The 18,347-nt window shown below is 38.1% G+C and overlaps 1 protein-coding gene across 1 annotated transcript; it reads right to left on the reverse strand.

Moving 5' to 3' along the window:
* Nucleotides 1-409: 409 nt before the first annotated feature.
* On the reverse strand, nt 410-17,743 carry LOC149276727 (S-methyl-5'-thioadenosine phosphorylase). The gene is made up of 8 exons (XM_089503358.1): nt 17,720-17,743; nt 16,634-16,720; nt 16,099-16,157; nt 8,616-8,783; nt 7,929-8,028; nt 3,133-3,372; nt 2,859-2,981; nt 410-448 (listed from the first exon to the last, which is right to left on the reverse strand). The coding sequence occupies exons 1-8, from the start codon at nt 17,741-17,743 to the stop codon at nt 410-412; spliced, it is 840 nt and encodes a 279-aa protein (XP_089359484.1).
* Between the last annotated feature and the right edge of the window lie 604 nt (nt 17,744-18,347).

The raw sequence follows: 18,347 nt of genomic DNA on the forward strand, positions 1-18,347 counted from the left end.
TTTAAGTGATTACTTTGTATTACCCTGAATGACCCCACACACACACAAATTCTTAGAAAACATTTAATTAACAGTGACATTTGTGACATAATTCCATAATTATACAAACATGCTATTAAGATCTAAGGCTGGTCAGGCCATCATATGCACAAGCATACTGCTTTCAGGTTTGAAATTATTGTATAGTAACAGACAATATGTTTTAAGAATAAACAGCTAAGTTGACTGCAATATAGGAATTAAACACTAGAGGTATCCTAAAAACCAAGTAACTGTTACATTAATTGTATGTTATATGCTTTACAGGACAGGTAAATTTATATAGCTTTGCTAAACTTGGACATGTCAGTACTGTTCTTATGCTGGTTTCTTCTGGACTAAAATGTTTTCCTTCTGAAATGTATTGAGGTTAATGTTTTGGTAGCATGACAGACAGTTGTACTGTACTCTACAAAAAAAAAAAAAAGAAAATATTAAAAGTTATTAATATGCCATCACTAATCAAAACTGATAAAAACAAAAAAACAAAGCCAAAATAATATACACAAATACTTAATATGGTATAATCCACAAGCCTACCCACGTAAAAGGAATACCAGCTCAATTTTCCTTTACCAATGTATCTTTTGACCAGCCCCAACGATTAAAGTGCAAGAGGTTATTAAATTAGATTTTATTGTGTCAATTGTCAAAAATATCCCAGGGTTGTATTCATAAAACCCAGAGTTTGTCTAGTGTGTTGGGTAGCTAAAATGGTAAACAATGCCGCCACACGTCACACTCTTATTAACCCCTTCGGTCCTAGGGGTTTTTCAGTATGTCACAGCTATTTTGCCATTTTAGCATATGTGGGTTTCATTAAGATTCCCCTTTTCCGTGTTTGAAGCAAATTACACATTTCTTTTCAAAATATGCCATATTACACACATTTCTTTTCATTTAAAACCATATAAAACATGCAAAAACAATTATGAGTGCTAGTATGTAAAAAAAAAAACAACCTAGCATATATACCGTATTTGCTCGATTATAAGACAACCCCTAAAATTTGAATATTAATTTAGGAAAAAAAAGAAAAAGCCTGAATATAAGACTACCCTATAAGAAAAAAGTTTTACGAGTAAATATTAATTCACATTTTTTTTCAAATTTAATAAAAACTATGATTGAGAAAAATGCATTTTTATTTCCTTTTATTTGCCAACCTGCCCCGTTATGCACATATGCCACTCATCCTCCCCGATATTCATTTTAACCCCCCACATGCCACACTGCCTCCCTGATATTCCTTTTAACCGCCTATATGCCACTCTGCCTCCCGGATATTCCTTTAAACCCCTTATATGCCACTCTGCCTCCCTGGTATTCCCTTTAACCCCCTATATGCCACTCTGCCTCCCTGGTATTCCTTTTAACCCCCTATATGCCACTCTGCCTCCCTGGTATTCCATTTAACCCCCTATATGCCACTGCCTCCAGAAAGCCGTATGCCACTCTTACCGTACCGTTACCAGTGCTTTCCTAGACTTCTCCCAGTGCTTCAGATTCCTTGGTGTCTAGTGGGGCAGCCAGTGGAGGTCTGCGCGATGCGTGTAGACAACCTCCGCTGCTGCTGCCATCACTCCCGCCAGGGCTTCTATGAATGAGCACCGGAGCTCCTTTATAGAAGCCCTGGCAGAAGTGCCAGCAGCCGAGGATGTCTGCACGCATCCCGCAGACTTCCACCAGTTGCCGGAGAGGAGGATCCAGGTCCCCTGCAGCTCTGCGGGGCATCTGGATCTTAGTCTAGTAGTCAGACCTCTATTTGAGGTCTGATTAATAGACGACCTTGAATATAAGACGATGGTTATTTTTCAGAGCATTTGCTGAAAAGAAAACTTGTCTTATCATCTAGCAAATACGTATATATATTTGCAATTTTCTTAGAATTTATTTTACACTTTAGGTGACCTGTGGGTTGGGGGGGTTATACTTTTTTACACGTAGAATGTGGGATGTAAGTTTTTTTGCATGGTTATTGGGTCAATATGGATACAGATCCCTCTAGGGACACTTCTTGAACATATTTATATATAGTTTATTTCTTTTTGTAAATAAATTAAAATAACTTTCTTCTTGTGGGAAGGAGAAACATTATTTTTCACTCTCTTACCTGCGATTCCCCTGCACTGATGACCAAACAAGTTTCCTTAGACTTACATTGGTGATTGCAATTTGTGTGATTGTCAGATATCCCAACAGGGTCTAGACAGACCCTACAAGGGATACCCCGTCCTTCGGTGAACCAGAAAGGAATGCCCATTCTTGTGATCGGCATTCTTTATGCGACGGCTTATGATGCACGTGCTGGCAGCCTTTACAAATGATTGGTCAACAGGAAGCCTTCTGCTGACAAGGAGGATTCCAGGCTGTCAAAAGACATCCTGGTCGCCCCTGTAGGGGCAGGGAGATGTCTCTGCTGCTGCGAGAAAGTCAATACGTCCTAAAGAGCTTTACTGGATGCTTTTTAGGACGTACATTTATGTCGCTAGGGGACTGAAAAGGTTAAAGCTTAGGCAAGCCAAAGCTGTGAATGGGGTCCTTGATTTCTGTTGCATTTCAGAGTTTCACTGAATTCTATTCTATTCCATCTCTAGAGTTAATATTCAACCTCACAAGATCCTAGCTTAATAAGGTAAAATGCTGAGTACAGGAGAGTTCCATCATAACCCTTAAGTAAACTGTTAAGTCAGCTATTACGTTGTTAGAAAAACCTGTGGAAGGTAGGGTTTACTAAGTGGGAGTCTATCTTGGGTGAAAAAGCACATTATGCTGCTAGTTAAACAAAAAAAACCACAAAACAGTTTTTACAGTAATACCTTCATGTTGTTGAGAGTATCTGCCCAATCCATTGAGGCTATTTGAGGTATAGCAGTCAGAAGAATGCTCGTTGCTTTGTTAGCATTTTCCTTGAGTGTTTTTAACACTCTGTCAACTGAGACCTTGAAATGACATACAGGGAGACAATGATGTGCAATGTTTGTTTCAGTCAAGAGGAACAGAGTCAGATACAGGTCTATGTCACATAACTGCAGTGTTGATCAATAGATATACAAGAAAACATTTATACAGAAGGAGGGAAACTCAACTCACTGCTTCCTCGTGTTCCTTCCAGCAGTCGTAGTCAGTTGCCATTGCAATACTTGCATAACAAGTTCCAGCTTCCTTTGCAAGAACCACCTCAGGGACGGTAGTCATGTTGATGACATCAGCACCCCAAAGGCGAAACATATGGCTCTCTGCTTTGGAACTAAAGCGTGGTCCCTCTATGGTGATCATGGTACCTTTAGAGTGGCATTTAATTCCAAGTTTCTTGGCAACATCAATCAAAACCTATAAGCAAAAAAACAATTCCAGATAATACTTTTTTCCCTGAAAATGCTATCCAGTAATTATTGTGGAATATCGGGATGTGGAAGAGTATGGGACATAAGAGGTTAAAAGTCTCCTGCATTTTGTGAGAGAAGTTGGAGCCTGTGAGACAGTAAGTATCAATTCCAGGGAACCTCCCCTCCCAAAAAGAGTTAATTAAATATAAAAAAACCCCCAAAAAAACACATTTTAAACAAATGGATATTAGTGTGGGCTGGTGTCAACTTCAGGACAAAGGGTATATATATGGTTGTTAAACCCAATCATATTCTAAAGTGCTGTGATTACTTCTTTGCATATTTGTCATTCTTTAATTTTTCAGATCAAGCTAATTCTAATATTAGACTAAAAGATAACACAAGTAAACACAAAAATGCAGATTTAAAATGTTTTCATGTATAGAAGGGGAAAAACCCATACATGACCATATGTGAAAAGGTAATTGCCCCACTTAGTTACTAAATCAACCATTTAACAAAATGTAATTGATAATTGGGTTCAGTTACACTACACACACCCAGGCATAATTACTGCCAGTCCTAATGAATGAATTAAATAGAACCTGTATTACAAAGTGAAGTAGGCTTAAAGGTCTCAATGAGCAGCAGGACGCCGTTGTCATGTCACTTACGGTAAGGTTTTTTCCAAACTAAAATAAAAGTATACTTCAGAAAGCTAAATATAACTGGCATAGAGCTTTGACAGCTCCAATAAAGAGGGTCTAAGCTTTATGCGAACTGGAAATAAGCATAAATGCACAAGGCATTTCAGTATTAGTGAAGTATGGATGAACATACAGTAGTAAAACTGAAATGCAATATCATACAAGCTAATTTTATGCTATAGCTATTCTGCCACCAGATTCTCCACAAATCCCGATATCTCTATCACTGTTGACAACACCACAATCCACCCAACGGACCAAGTTTGCTGCCTTGATGCCCTGTCTGGATTACTGCAACTCCCTAACTGGTCTCCCCCAAATCCCACCTTTTACCGATACAATCCATCCTGAACACTGCTGCCAGATGCATTTTCCTTCCAACTGTTCTTCATTTGCTGTCTTACTGTCCCAAACACTCCAGAATTGACTTCAAACTCTCGAACCTGACTTAAAGAGCCCTCAGCACCATCCCATATCTCTGCTCTCATATGCCCTCTTTGTTCTCATCAATGCATCTCTCTTTTTCCCCATCACCACAGCTAAAATCCATCTAGAGAATTATACACAGTTTTTCATATCACCCTTGCTACAGTCAACTCATCCTCACTCCAGCAGTACTCGTCTACCGTCTCTCTTCCCCAAGTAGATTGCAAGCTAGCAAGAGCTGGGCCACGTCTATTGTACAGGTATGCTTAATGTCTGTTAATGATATTTGTCTAATTTACTTTCATTGTACCCTATTGTAATAGTGCTACAGAATCTGCTGGCGCTACATAAAGTTAATGTAATAATAACAGAGTTACTAGTATGGTTGATGAGACATTACAAGATATTACAGAATATTCTCAGTTGTTTCTGTTTTGAAGAACAAAACTTCAGGAATAATGTTTGTTTCTTTTACAGAAGCCAAGGTTATTTTTAGATGACCTGGTAATTCTGAGACTGGTTCTGCGTTCAGTTACAACAAACTTTTTTTGCTTAAATGGCCCTGGCACTTTAATAAGAAACTCCTTTACAGCCGTTATCAAAGCTAGAATTCTTTATTCCCTTTGCTTGTGCTTTTTGTAGATACATTTTATTTTTGTAGATTGGTTTAAAAATTAAAACCACGGAGTCGGAGATCTGTGTCCAATATTATCTACTAGATTTCCTGTTCTTCTCCTGTCCTTACTTGAATTGATCAACAATACAGCAAGCAGCTTAACAATAGGGGAAATATATGTTAGCGAACAGATCCTGAGAACCTTGGTTGCTTCCATGGTAAGCACAATAAGAAGGGTTCTGATACTTATGATGCTTTCCTTAGTTTGCAAAACATAATACACGGGTTTAATTACTTTGGTGAACCATTATGCGAATAAAACAATATGGTTGAATTGAGTATAGACAGGAAAGCTTGCAGGTTAATTGTTGTTTCTGCTCCTTCACATCAGTATACATTATGAAGGATCAACTCAGAGCTTGGCTGACCCTGTATGAAATATGTAGTTACTAGGGCTGAAACAACTAATCGATAATAATAGATAATGAAAATCGTTGTCAACCATTTTCATTATGCGATGTGCACAGACAACTTCCGCCTCTCCCCTCCAGTTCCACCCTTACAAAAAAATGACTGCAGTTTTTCTGAAGTAATACTGCAGTTTTTTGGACATGAAAAAACTGCAATACTGCACTTTTACTGCATTTGTACTTCACTGTACTGCAGTTTTACTGCAGTTATTTTTGTACAGAAGTACAAATGCAATAAAGCTGCAGTACATTGAAGTACAACTGTAGGTTTGCAATATAAAAAAAAAGTGCACTAAATGTGCAGTAAAACTGCAGTACAGTGAAGTACAAATGCAGTAAAACGGCAGTAAAAGTGCAGTAATACTGCAGTAAAAGTGCAGTATTGCACTTTTTTCATGTCCAAAAAACTGCAGTATTACTTCAGAAATACTGACTCCTCCCCCCTCCCATACACCACTCTGCCTCTCTCCCGACTCCCTGGTATTTTGTGAACCTCCGTTTCTTACAGGCACTTTCACTGCAGCGTCATAGAAGCCTCAGCGTAAGTGAAGGGCAGTAACGGAGGCTGTCTGTGTGCATCGTGCAGACCCCCACCGGCTGACAGAGAATCGAGGTCTCCTGGAGAGGATCATCCTCTCTGTCAGCTGGTGGGGGTCTGCGCAATGCACACAGACAGCCTCCGTTACTGCCCTTCACTTACGCTGAGGCTGGAGGTGGGAGGAGGCAGAGTGGTGTATGGGAGGGGGGAGGAGGCGGCAGAGTGGTGTATGGGAGGGGGGAGGAGGCAGAGTGGTGTATGGGAGGGGGGGAGGAGGCAGAGTGGTGTATGGGAGGGGGGAGGAGGCAGAGTGGTGTATGGTTGAGTTACAGTGGTGTATGGGGGTATTATGGATTTCAGGGTAGCAGAGTGGTGTATGGGGGTGTAATGAATTTCAGGGAGGCAGAATGGCATATCTGGGGGAGGCAGAGTGGTGTATGGGGGGTATAATGAATTTCAGAGTGGCATATCTGGGGAGGCAGAGTGGTGAATCAGGGAGTATAATGAATTTCAGGGTGGTGCAGGGCATTTATGGGGGGTGGAGTGGCATATCAGGGTGCACAGTGGCATATAGGGAGGTATAAGTCATAAAGGGGGTATAAGGCATATCAATATTAGGCATATCAGGGGGGCATAAGACATATCTGGGGGTAAAAGGTATATCAGGGGGCTCAGTTGCATATCACTGGCATATAAGGAGTATAAGGCATATTGGGGGCAGAGTGGCAAGCTGGGGGTCAGATGTGCATAACTGGGGGCAGTTTGGTAAATAAAAGAAAATATAAACAAGGCTTTTTTCTCATAGTTTTTATTAAATATGAAAAATAGTTATCATATGAATTAATATTTACTAATAACTTTGTATTAAAACCTAGTTTGAGAAACACTGTGTTTGGGTTCTTTTCGCTTTTATTATGTCAGTAAAATAAGAAGGTCATTGAGGCCATTGCAATAAAGAGATGAAAGTGTAAATTGTACGTTTTTTATTACATTATTTTAAAATATAAAAAAAAAATTGCTTTTTTTTTATCCGATTAATCAAAAAAAATAATCGGCCAACTAATCGATTATTAAAATAGTTCGTTGCAGCCCTAGTAGTTACATCTCTAGAATTTCTTCAAAGTATACGCATACATTTAATTATGCATTATACAGGGCCAGCTCAACCGTTCTTGCTGGAGAAACCTGCCAGTGTTAACCCTTCATAATGAACAGATGCCAAGGTTCTTTGTAAGCGCACTATGGGAGGGGGGCTTAGATTTTCTCAATGCCTTCAATAAAGTGCTTTGATGTGTAGTAAGGTGCCAAATAGTAATGCTTACATAGGGAAAGAAACAAAAAAGCTTAACGCTTATTCGTAAGCTAGATTCTGTTTGCAAATCGTGAAGTTACCTTGATTAATTAGTATATCTGTGCAACTAATAGTTTTTTACGTTACCAATTAATGATAATACAAAAGACTGAAATCGAGAAATCCAAAATGCTTCACGTCGGCATGATTTGAAGAAAAAAAAACAAAACCCTCCTCTAGAACATCTATGGATACACTCTCCATTACTTGGGGAAACAATTCTACACTGGAAATATTCACTACATTCAAAAGTTAATTTTCTGACTATTTCGGGAGAAAGATCTTGTTGTTTTTAGTTCCTCAACCTCTTCTTCTAGTCTCTCACTATTCACTGCATGTATAATTGCTACATAGAAAAGTATTAAAAACTGTTTTGTATTATATTCGGCATAGAGAGAGAAAAAAAAAAAGTGCATCAACCACTTATGAATGGTTATTAATATGGCAATTACCTCTCTTGTTTTGCCACAGAAAGGATCAGCCATTGGAATATGACACACACCAGGTAGACATGCCCCACCATCATAGAACGTCTGGTGCCTTTTTGTGGTCCTGCAATGTAAAATAATTCACAGAATTCTTGATGCAAACAGATATTCCTATACAGTAGAACTGGGAAATGTAGTGGTTTAGTCACTAAAGATGGAGTTGGCAGGAGAGTTGTCCTTTTTTTGACTCCCTGATCTATTATGAATTAAAATATCTGTGAGATAACTGACCTGATCATGCGGAATAAACAGGTTAATCAGTAAGCATTCAAGTATAATCAAGTATTGAACTATTCATTATAGAGGGCTACCTAAGCTATTCTTGCAGAGGTAGCTGATTTGTGTTTGTATATATGATAAGGTCTAGGTCTTAAAGTAAATAAGTATTTAACTAACCATATTTACTGATGTCCCCCCCCCCCCCCAGTGTTTTTGTTCAAATACAAAGTAGCACATGAGGAATAACAAACATGTTACACTATATTTATTTTACTACAATAATATTGCAGGATCCTGGAAGCCATACATAGATTTGTCCACCTGGAAGATTAAATAATACTATTATAACAAAAGAAAAGTTACTGGGTGGGCAAGGATTTTTTTTTATTCACATATACAATTCAATTTTTAAATAATGTAAATGGTTCTTACCGGTCAATAAATTGATCAATGACGACAATATCTCCAGGCTGAATCTCTTCTTTCAGGGAGCCACAAGCTGTAGTCACCAGAATATGCGTACACCCTTCCATCTTTAGAGCCCAGATATTGGCACGGAAGTTAACGTTTGTTGGAGCTATTGTATGCTGCTTGCCATGCCTACAAAGAAAGCAAGCAATCATAAAATAGACCATGAAGAATATAATCAACAAGCATTTTGCCTCTCTCATTTACTATCAATGGTACTATATTCCGTTCAGCAGGCTGGGAGGACACTGCGACAAAAAGGTTCACTCCCGGACTCCGCTGTCAGGGGGAAGAACCTGCCTGAATGAGCAGCAATTAAAAAAAAAATAATCTGTACATTTCTGCAAACATATATTATGTATATGTTAAATTTGTATTTATCCCTTAAATGAATAAACCCCATAATATGTTTCATTAAAATCTTTCTAATTTAGACATTTAAGCTAGGTAATAACATTCTAATTCTAATATTGAAAAATATTATGGGGTTCATTCACTAAAGGGAGAGTTGATATGAGTTATGTTTCAGCTGCTTTATATCACTATACATTAAGAAGGTTCAACTTCAGCGATGTGGGAAGAGCTTGGCTGCCCTTGTACCGAAAGATATTTCTCCAATTCCCCCTTAAACACTAAATTAAGCATTATACTCAGCTCAATTCTTCTTGCGGGAGAAACCTGCCAGTGTTTGCCCTTCAAACGGAATACCTAAGTGAATAAACCCCTACATGAAGCTCACTAAACCACATGTCAGATGGTTTATTGTTTACCAAAGCATTATCTGCAGCATAGGAATGGTTGAAAGTTTTCTGGTTTGGCTTTAATTAAAAGTTTCAACTTAGAAGACAGATCCCAAATACGTCTTAAAATTTTGTAAGGTTTTCAAGAATAATTCTAAAACATAGCCAGAAAAAGTAACTCTGCTTTTCTGCTTGTACTGCAGTTGCACTTACTACATTAATTTTTACTGAAATTTATGCTTAAAAAACATTTATAATGAGCATGTAAACCAGGAAAATTGAATGATTTCCATTATTTCCCCTAGAGAGAAAAACAAATTTAAAATTACAGAGTGATGATTCACCCTGGATAGAATCAGAGGGACTTGCCTTAATTCTTACTGTCTTTCACATCAAGGGACTTTCCATGTGTGTTAAAGTTGCCATTCCATTTACCCTTCTGAACACCAAAGCATATTATGTTACAACAGAAACTGTTTTTGTGTTGGTTTTTGTGAATAAATGTTCAGAGGAACTAAGATAACAGATCAGCTCAATTATCGTTAAGTCAGGTTTATAGTTTTTGTTTTACAGCCAATTACATCCTAAGGCAGGGGTAGGCAACCTTTGGCTTTCTAGATGTTGTGAACTACATTTCCCTTGATGCTTTGTCAGCATTATGACTAAGAGCATTATGGGAGATGTAGTCCACAACATCAGGAGAGCCGAAGGTTGCCTACCCCTGTCCTAAGGTAACATTTCTACAGAAAACATTTTTCATTATCTTAAAACACAAGTTCTTCTTTGCCATTGAAGCAGCCCAAATTGACTACCTAATATTCTGTTATAACAACACAAGCTCCCCGATACATCTCTATGGAACTGATTTCTCCAGCATCAAACATCTGTATGTACAGCTCAGTACGTCTTTCACTTTTATTTTGTGCAATTTAGGTGCTCAGTACATAGAGTATGCCAAGTATAGACTAGGTCTCATGGAACACTGCATGCAATTAAGAACTTGCACAGTATGTGGTTGCATGCACTGCAGCTTACTATGGTATATTGCATTCCTAATAATATAGTGAATACCTTTTAAGGAAAGCTGATGTGTAAACATATATAAATAATTTGTATGTACTCTATACTTGGCAAAACGCGTTGAGGAAAGCGGACATAACCCGGTGGACATTTATTTTATTCTATTTATTTTATATTCAGTTATATTTGTTTAATTATTTGTCAATTGTCGCCTATTAGTTTGGATTTATGTGCAAATTCTATTGTATTATGGATTTCTTCCACACAACTGTGGAATTTGTGATTTTGTGCCATTGGTGTATCTCCTCTTGTTTTTAAGGAACATGGGAGTAAATAATTCATTTTAAGATGAGCTTGAGCGCAGCAAAATTTTTATGAGTGCAAAATCATCCCCTCTCCCTAATTGGATTGGATAATCTGCACTATATTGTTTTGTTTTTTTTTCTTTTTGGACAAGCGTCCCATTGCGTATTTGTTGGATTTAAGTGGAGCATAGGAGGGTACCATATTTTGGGCTGCAGCTATACATTAGGAAATTAATGTATTAATTGGTAAAACGCAGGTTATCACGACCTGCTTTACGCAAGATGAAAGAACTGAGCTTGGGTCCTTGTGTCCACTCGACTGGAATTCTAATGTTTTAGACTACCTTGGAATTAATATTACAAATGAGCTCCCCTTACTTATCAATTTCAATTACAAAAAACTAATTGACAAAATAAAAGCACAGCTCCTAAGGTGGAAAAATTTAGAAATTTCTTGGATGGGCCGAATTCACCTAATAAACGGATATTTAATCCCCAAAATTCTTTATTTTTTCAGAACAATCCCCTTAAGAGTTCACCCCCCTATTTTGAAGCAGATCCAGCAAACTATGGATCAATTTATTTGGCAGTATAAAAGACCAAGAATTACATATAACATCTTAACTAAAAAATCAAATAGAGGGGGAATATCTTATCCTAGTATCAATAAACTCCATGAAGCTACAATGCTGACCCATTATTTGGCTTGGGACAAAAAATCTAATAATTTCCCAAAATGGCTATATATAGAGGAATTAGACATTGGACTTGGTGAATTATATTCTCTCTTCTGGGCGGATACAAATAGATTGAAAGATATAAAAGTCTCGAATCCCATAATTCATGATACACTTAAAACACTTTCTAAACTAAAACGAACTATGGGAATAAAGAGAACTCTTATGCCCTCCACCCCTATCGAGGCTATCCGATTTTTTATCAGAGATATAGACTTGTCCAGATGGCAAGGATGCGGCATCTCTTGTATTGGCAATTTGTTAGACCAAAGCACTATTATACCCTTTCCTCAGTTATGTAATTCCTTTACCCTACCATCATCTGAACTATTTTCTTTTTTGAGGATGAAGAATCTTATTGACCAGGTAGGGATTGATAGAAACCCCGAATTAGAACATTGGTTAACAAAACATAAAAATAAGAAACAAATCTCAAGTTCATCTATACTTCTACTATCATTGCAAAAAGATGAGAAAGATCCACCGATCCTGAAGTGGGAAAATGACCTAGGTATTGAGTTTTCCTTGGACCAATGGCGTCAGGCCTTTGTCCAAACAAAAAAGTTCGTCCACTCAATAAGCCTAATAGAGATTTATATTAAGATAACTTACAGATGGTACCTGGTCCCAACTAGACTTAATAAAATCAGTACCGTACATTCAAATAGATGCTGGCGTTGCTTTTCCCATACGGGCACCTTTGTTCATATCTGGTGGGAGTGCCCGCAATTGTTAAATTTAAGAAAAAATCTCTTGCAACTACTTGGATCACTCTTTCACAGTCTGGAACAATTAGACTCACAGGTGTTCCTCTTCCACTTGGGACTTGAGAATTTTTGTTTAAATTATAGAATCTTAATCATACATGTCCTTATGGCCGCAAAGATATGTATAGCTAGGCACTGGAGACAACCAGGTTTATTTAACTGGAGATTAGTTATCAATCAAATTAACCATCAGTACCTAATGGAAAGAGGATATTACAACAAAATTAATAAACTTGTCAAATTTGACAACATCTGGCGACCCTGGAAACAACTTTGTGATATCGACTCCCAGAATGCTAGAGATCGTAATTGAGGATTAAGATCTTTATCTCTTTTTCTATATATATTTATATAACTTACTTACTTATCTATTTATCTATTTATTTATCTATTCTCTTCTTTACCATTCGCTGTACCCCTGGGCGGACAATTTATTATGACCCAACTCTCGATCAATAGCTAGCCCCCATCTGTTTCTCATCTCCTCCTAAGTATGACTGACGTATGAATGATATATGTGGTATCTGTCATTGATATTTGGCTGCTATATTTATAGCTTATGCCAAATATCCTGTAATTTATTCTTTTGTTGTTTTTTTTTTTTTTTTTTTTTTTTTTTTTTTCCTTCCATTCGGTGGGGCCAGGAATATAGCGCCTGTTCGTTTATAAAGTCCTTAAATAAATATATAATTTATTGTAATATTAAATATAGCAACGAATGAGGATAGGAAATTATTATTCCTAGTGGGTTTCCACTGATACAGGAACCAATGTTATTTTTTGTGGTTGTTACATAGGGGGAATAGCTTGGATTCATTGCTGAATTTAGCTGGGAAAAAAATACCTTCTGACGGATATAAACACTTGCTGCCTGTGCCTACTGTAACAGATGTTTTTTTTACATTGACTTAAAAGGGTTACATTTTAATATTTTGTATTTTAACCCTCATTTCCATTAAGAATGACTCACTGTTTAATCTACATTTAAGTGTTACTGTCTAATCCCTTTGTGTTGTGTAATTGCCACTGTTAAATGTGTGAGATTAGTCCAGTGCCGATGTTGTCTGTATAATCCCATGCCATTGTGTTATGTGTTAATTATGTTATTTCTTCCCTGTTTTAAACCAACCCCATTTCCCCTGCTATAGTGGCTATTTAAACCATGTCCAACCCCAATAAAGTGCATTCTCTTGCATCTTGAATGGAGGTTCATGTTGTGACTGGTGGTACAATTTGTTGGGAGAACTTTCCCCCGGAATAACACCTTTACTCCGAGTGATATCATGAAAAACTTTGGAAAATTTAAAAGGATTTAGGAATTCTTACTATGTAGTTCTGTACTATGTAGCTCGTCACTATGCCAGCCATCGAAAAGAGGTGGCCAAAAATCTCTGACCCTCTTCCTCTCTCTTCCCCTTCTCTCTCACCAGATCTATCCCTTCCTGTCTTTTCTGTTTTCCCCGTTCTCTCTCCCTTCCCCATCTCCATTCCTTCCTACTCTTGCTTGCTCTCCTTCCCTTCCCCATCTCCATTCCTTCATATACACTCTCTCCATCCCTCCTCAACTTGTCTAAAAATGTCCTTACCTACAGTTTTTTTATTTTATTTACATTTTCTTCACTTCAACCTTCTGCTCCTTAGGTTAAACATTAGCAGCCTTGTCCCAGATTTGCCCCAGCTGGAGAGGGTGGGAAGATGGGCCAGAGCAGAGGAAAGGAAAACATAATTTTAATACATTTTTAGTTGTGGGTATCTCCTTTAGGTACCCTTGAGGATGGGAGTTGTGCACACTCCCATGTGTGCGCACCCCCCCCCCCAACACACACACACACATTTTCTTTCAAAGCACAGGTCTTTTGAAAATGTGTGTGCACCCCCCCCCCCCCCAACACACACACACCTATGTTCAAAGTATTTTGGTGGCAGGAATATAGATCAATGATCCATTTTTAGTACCAGGATAGAAGAGATTGAGTGATCTATTCTACAAAAGCAGTCATTTTAGCAATATAAGTTACAAAACAGAAAATTCTTATCTGAGAATGTATTTTCTATCCAGCTAAGGCAGGAAATTACAAATCCCCCAGAACCTCCGCCTTACCCTCAGTGACTAACAAAGGCAAAAACTCATTAGGGTGGGGACTGTGCTACTAGGAGACGACAAGGAAAGGAAATGTTCAGGTAGGACGTTTCTGTTTCCGTGTCATTGCTGTAGAAAACGCAGGAAATATAACAAAGCTCAAACAGGTGGTATCATGAAACCACAACCTGAACCATTCTTCCGCAAAATTTGGACTCCTCTGCCAAAGTTGCATCTAGTTTGTGATTAGCAAATGTGCACATATTCTTCCACACTGCAGCATGGAATGTCTGCTCCACAGAGACATCTGCTGCCTCTGCTCAAGTATAATGTTCTCTTAGTACCGGAGGAAGTTCTTTTTCAGCAGTTTTATAAGCCTCCCTGATACCAGCGACCTCTGAAGAAGCTCTGTGATCAGGTGCACAACAACATTCGTCACTGGACAATAATCCTGACTAGGGCTGAAACAACTAAATCGATAAAATCGATAATAATCGATAATGAAAATCGTCAACGATTTTCATTATCGATTAGTCGAATCGATTTTTATCGATTATAAAAAGAGTTTTTTTTCAGAGCAAATGCTCTGAAAAACTCCTCTCTTTATATAATCTGACCTCAAACAGAGATCGGATTATAACACTAGAATCCAGATTCCCCTCAACGCTGCAGGGGACATGGATTCCCCTCACTGTTGGCCGATCTCTCACTTCCGTCTCTCTCCCCCCCTCCCATACATCACTCTGCCTCTCTCCCGACTCCCTGGTGCTTTGTGAACCTCCGTTTCTGACAGGCACTTTCACTGCAGCTTCATAGAAGCCTCAGCGTAAGTGAAGGGCAGTAACGGAGGCTGTCTGTGCACATCGTGCAGACCCCCACCGGCTGACAGAGAATCATCCTCTCTGTCAGCTGGTGGGGGTGTATGAGCAAAGTGGTGTATGGGAGGGGGAGGGGCCAGAGTGGTGTATGGGTGTTATAGTGGTGTATGGGGGGGGTATTATGAATTTCAGGGCATATAGGGGGTATAAGGCATATTAATATTAGGCATATCAGGGGGGCATAAAACATATCTGGGGGTAAAAGGTATATCAGGGGGCTCAGTGGAATCTGGTATATAAGAGGTATAAGGCATATATGGGGGCAGAGTGGCAAGCTGGGGGTCAGATGTGCATAACTGGGGGCAGTTTGGTAAATAAAAGAAAATATAAACAAGGCTTTTTTTCTCATAGTTTTTATTATATATGAAAAATAGTTAACATATGAATTAATATTTACTAATAACTTTGTATTAAAACCTAGTTTGAGAAACACTGTGTTTGGGTTCTTGTAGCTTTTATTATTATGTCAGTAAAATAAGAAGGTGAATAGTGAGAGGCCATTGCAATAAAGAGATGAAAGTGTAAATTGTACGTTTTTTTATTACATTATTTTAAAAAATTGCATTTTTTTATCCGATTAATCGAAAAAATTATCGGCCAACTAATCGATTATTAAAATAATCGTTAGTTGCAGCCCTAATCCTGACATTATAATTTATTATTTTATCAATACATTTGTTTATGTTTTTGTCATGTATGAAGCATGCATTACATTTTTAAGTCTTATGTCTTTTTATTACTCTTCTCTCTTTTATCACTGAAGCTCTCACACAAGTATATTATTACTTGACCAAATGCCACAAGCGGGTTATAAGATTTCATCAAAGACTTTCAATGAGAGCCATCAGGGAGAAAATTTTGTTAACAGATTTCACACAAAAAGCAACAACTAGTTTTTCCACTAAATTTTATAAGATTACCTTGCCAGCAACACGCAGTCAACATTTTTAATTTTTCCAAGAACCAAGGCATCGGAAGGCTAAAATGGATAAATGGATAGGTTAAAATACAACCAGCAAAACTGTACCTATTTTGTTTAAATTAAATGGCTGATTAACACACATACCTATATTATACTTAAAAGAAAAACTAAACTAAAGCATCACAATGGAGATTATAGCAGGTATGTGTATATTATGAGTATCCGAAAGGGGGATGAAACATTCTAATCTGTCATGTACATTAGTTCAACCTACATGCTACGATGAGGGACACCACAATTTTATTATAAAAGGTTATTACACAATTATGTAAAAAAAAAAAAAAAAGGAAACTAAATATTAAAAGCCTCAAGAACCCCACCAATTTTCTCATGGAGGTCATAATGGACCTTTTACCTAGGTGTCTACATTTTCTGTATCTCAGACTATTGTAATTAGGTTAGGAAGTTTGGTGAACCCACTAAATAAAACAAATTCATTGAAAGACAACTTGGTAAAGAAAAAAAATATCAACCTTGCCAAAGGGTGTGTCAACATATTTTTCTGTTCTTCCTTCCAATATATCAGGGTCATCGAGTCCCGACCCACCAATTATTCCAACCTAATAGAAAAGAAAAGTTAATTACTTGCCATGTTTTTATAGACTATGTATGTATCAGACATGTAGCAAGCATGGCTAGGGTTTTAAAAGTGAAACTATGTATTTCAATATAAATAACCACCAGGTTCCACCCTAGTCAGATCCAGGTCTGCACAGATCGAACCAAATGCCACAGTTATGCTCCTCTGTTTATATGACGAATGTAAAGATTCCCGATCAAAAGAGCATTTCCATTTAATGTTATAATTGAATGAAAACTCAAACCAAAATTCATTTAAAGCCCTTTACAAAGATTTTGAACACATTTTGTCTGGAAAAAGACACCCCATTTATAATGAACACACAAAAAATTCTATTTGATTATGTTTTTAGCATTATAGTTAGATATCTGACCTTTTCCTCTCTTTTTTTTTTCTTTTATAACCTATTAAACCAACCTAAACACCACAAATATAGAAATTAGAAAATAAAAATGTTGCCGTAACGATAAGAGCACAAAACTACAGTGACCGTAGTAATATACTGTTATCTCTAAGTTTATCCACATCTAACCTACCACATAATTCCCAATCCCCACCCATGAGTGTGGCGCTCCAAGCAGGGCGAAACAATCCTGTTAAGAGCAGCCGCTTCTTATATGCGGCCTTTCGCTATCGCTTCTATAACTGCAGGTTTTGTTTCATACAGGCTAAAGAACAGAGAAGAGTCTGCATCCCGTAGTCACGGCGCCACCACATCATGTAACGCATGGATACGAGAAGGCCAGAACAGGGACCCGCGTCATTCGCGAGCCACCAAAGACACAGTGGGTGCAGCGGATCCCCTTTGATCCGAGACAGGCACCCGTACGTTAGATGACCATGCTTCGAACACAGCCTCTTACACACACGTGGCTGCTAGAATGCTATCTGCAAGGCCTATACTTATTTAGTGTGTCGCCGCCATCGAAAACACAATTAAGAATAAAGCAGAAGAAAAAAAATGGACAGCCAGGCTCACCTTCACCGCGGACGTCTCAGCCATAGCAACATAGACCTACTAGGCCACCGTACTTAGTTTAAAGTTTTCTCGGCATTCTGTGGCGCGTGCGTGTTGACAGTTACGTGACCGCGCTTTATCCATTACATTGCGCGCCATAAACCGAAGTGAGGGAGCTAAGTGCTAGTATAGATCAAGCAGGGGAAGCACGGCTTCAAGATTTTCTCGGAGGCTTTACAATGCCTTAAAATAAAGCCTATGTAGCAGGTGTACAGATACACAGTACAGTCTCTGTCCACTTCATAGTCCCAATAAGAACGTATTAATGATGTGACGAATATTAAGTGAAAGCTACCCAAACCCCCACTAATTCGGTATGTAAACTAGTAGGACTTTTGGAAAAGAAAGAGTGATAATTTGTGGTGTGTCAATTCTTTAGCTGTAAAATGACTTAGTTACATTCAGTAGATAAATATCGAAAATGAACCGTTAAGTCGCACCATTCTATTTCCCTCATCCGCATTGAATAGAAATTGCATCTCCAGTCGAGATAAGTCAGAAAGCACTGCATAATGCTTCTTGTAAATAGTAATTTCAGCCAATAGCAGCATGTTAAGGTTGCAAATCTAAATTTGAGTCCTGGAGGTCT

Source organism: Sceloporus occidentalis, unplaced genomic scaffold (assembly GCF_023333645.1).
Source record: "Sceloporus occidentalis isolate IW3139 unplaced genomic scaffold, rSceOcc1.0.p SCAF_227, whole genome shotgun sequence".
Taxonomy (NCBI): domain Eukaryota; kingdom Metazoa; phylum Chordata; class Lepidosauria; order Squamata; family Phrynosomatidae; genus Sceloporus; species Sceloporus occidentalis.